The 2,500-nt window shown below is 43.9% G+C and overlaps 1 protein-coding gene across 1 annotated transcript in view; it reads left to right on the top strand.

Moving 5' to 3' along the window:
* Positions 1–2,500, top strand: part of phex (phosphate regulating endopeptidase homolog, X-linked) — a 45,859-nt gene that overhangs the window by 25,398 nt on the left and 17,961 nt on the right. The window contains 2 exon segments of the mRNA XM_084325864.1: positions 1,149–1,242; positions 1,445–1,573. Coding sequence (XP_084181990.1) covers positions 1,149–1,242; positions 1,445–1,573 — 223 coding nt within the window.

Here is a 2,500-nt window from a genome sequence, read left to right as displayed (position 1 = left end):
TATACACAAGCAGGGCACAACATGAACACCAGCCACCAGCCGAATGCTTGGAACATATGCAAATGGCTAGTAGGTTTGATCCACTCACCAGCCAATGGCAATGTACTGAGTTAGGACATTTGGCTGGTGGACAAGAGTCATACCATATCTCTCAGATCCTTCTCCGTCTCCATTGGAAATTCCTCCTCACCTTCCGTTGCGTTCCCCCAGGGCTCTACTCTAGGTCCAGTCCACTTTGCCATTTACATGCTTCCATTAGGTCAAATCATCCAGAGAGGCGATATTTCCTTTCACTATTATACACTGACGATATGTAATTGTACCTGCCATTAAAGCCTAATGACCATAACTCCATTGCCAATCTCAGAGACAGACCGTCTCAATTACATTAAATGCTGGATGGCGCATAATTTTCCTCAACTAAATTAATTCGATTTTGGTTCTCCTAATTCCCACAAACATCATTGGTCAAGAAAGACTACAGGGCTCTTCACAGTATATCATTGTCTATATACAATTTTGTCTTTAAGGCATTGCATGGTATATACCTCACACTTAATTTCTGATATGGTTTGTCCCTACAGGCCAGACAGATCTCTCAAGTCAGCTAACCTGGGGCTCAATCAAATCCCTCAAACAAAAGGGGACCGCTTTTGCAATATAGACCTATCACGCGTTCACGTCATTATGACAAGCCCCGGTGCACCCCCCCCCCCCCCCCATCCCCCCCACCTATGGCAGAAATGGACAGTCTTTTCTTTTCCCGTTCACCAGTAATGTTGTCCTTGATGCTACATTTGGGCTTAATGGGAAAATTGTGTTTCACCAAAGGATTTTATGTTTTGATAACGTTCCAATTTTCAAAAGCCAAATTGCTGACCCTAGATGTTACAGAGCTGACATGGATGTGGGCCCTGTTCCACCACTTGTTTTCTCTTTATTTGGATGTGTTGTTCTGTAAAAAAAAATTAAAATAAAAAGTATTCCATTGTTGGCTATGTGAAAGATGAAAACCTGACTCCACTCTGTCTTTCTCTCCATCTATTTTGGTCTCCTCTCTCTCTCTCTCTCTCTCTCTCTCTCTCTCTCTCTCTCTCTCTCTCTCGCTCTCGCTCTCGCTCTCTCTCTCTCTCTCTCTCTCTCTCCAGGACGGTAGCTAACTATGTGCAATGGAGGACAGTTTTTTCCAGAATCACTACTCTCAGCAGGCGCTTTCTCTACAGATATCTGGACTTTGCGCGGGTTGGCACAACACACACACACACACACACACACACACACACACACACACACACACACACACACACACACACACACACACACACACACACACACACACACACACACACACACACACACACACACACACACACACACACACACACACACACACTAGGGTGTGTCTGCTAATGCCACCCTGTATCTCTCTTCCTCCCTCCTCCAGGTTACCACGGGGACGACCTCTCTGACCCCTCGCTGGGATAAGTGCGTGAACTACGTAGAGAACACACTTGTTTATGCTACCGGACGCCTCTTTGTCAACACACACTTCCAGGAAGACAAGAAACACATGGTGTGTGTGTGTGTGTGTGTGTGTGTGTGTGTGTGTGTGTGTGTGTGTGTGTGTGTGTGTGTGTGTGTGTGTGTGTGTGTGTGTGTGTGTGTGTGTGTGTGTGTGTGTGTGTGTGTGTGTGTGTGTGTGTGTGTGTGTGTGTGTGTGTGTGTGTGTGTGTGTGTGTGTGTGTGCGTGTGCGTGTGAGAGCGACAGAGGGAGGGGGCAGGACAGAGGGATCTGATTGGGGACAGTCTGATTGGCAGGCCAAGCATCATCTGTGTCTTTGTACTACTACTGACGGCTCATAATTTTACAGATCTTTCTAAAAGAGTCATGGAAATGGCATGAACAGTTGGATGAATTGCAGGGTTTTTAATCTAAAGACATTCTTAAGGTGATAACTCATAGTCTAATCTACAGTCACATTAATTATTGCTGTGCAGTGTGGAGCAATGCCCCTCAGGGAGATATGGGGAGACTGCAGATCACACTAAACAAGACAGCGAGAATGTCTTCCGGTGTGGTTTTGAAAAGGGATGGGATGGCCCACAGTAGATTCAAGATTCAAGATTTTCAAGATTCAAGAGTTTTATTCATCACATACATACCAGGGCATACAGTGAAATGCGGTTGGCCATGCCCACTTCGATTGTGCAATAAAACAATAGTAATAGTAATAATAATAAAAATATAACTAGAATAGACATGGTAAATAGACATGTATAATAATAGACATAATAAATCGCTTAAAGGCACTGGATTCTATGTAGATACCTATACAATGTGCAGTTTTTCTTATATGTCCCTATGCTATACTTACTTGCTGTTACCAACTATACTATACAACAATCCCAACAAGTTATTTTCTTAAAGTGTCCTTTTCCTTCCTTTAAAGTGACCTTTTCTTGTGTGTTTAAAGTGACCTGTGGTGCATTTGTGTGCGTG

This window comes from Notolepis coatsorum, assembly GCF_963971535.1.
Source record: "Notolepis coatsorum genome assembly, chromosome: 12".
Lineage (NCBI taxonomy): Eukaryota > Metazoa > Chordata > Actinopteri > Aulopiformes > Paralepididae > Notolepis > Notolepis coatsorum.
The sequence above is the reverse complement of the archived record's forward strand: the minus strand, read 5'-3'. Positions and strand labels throughout refer to the sequence as shown.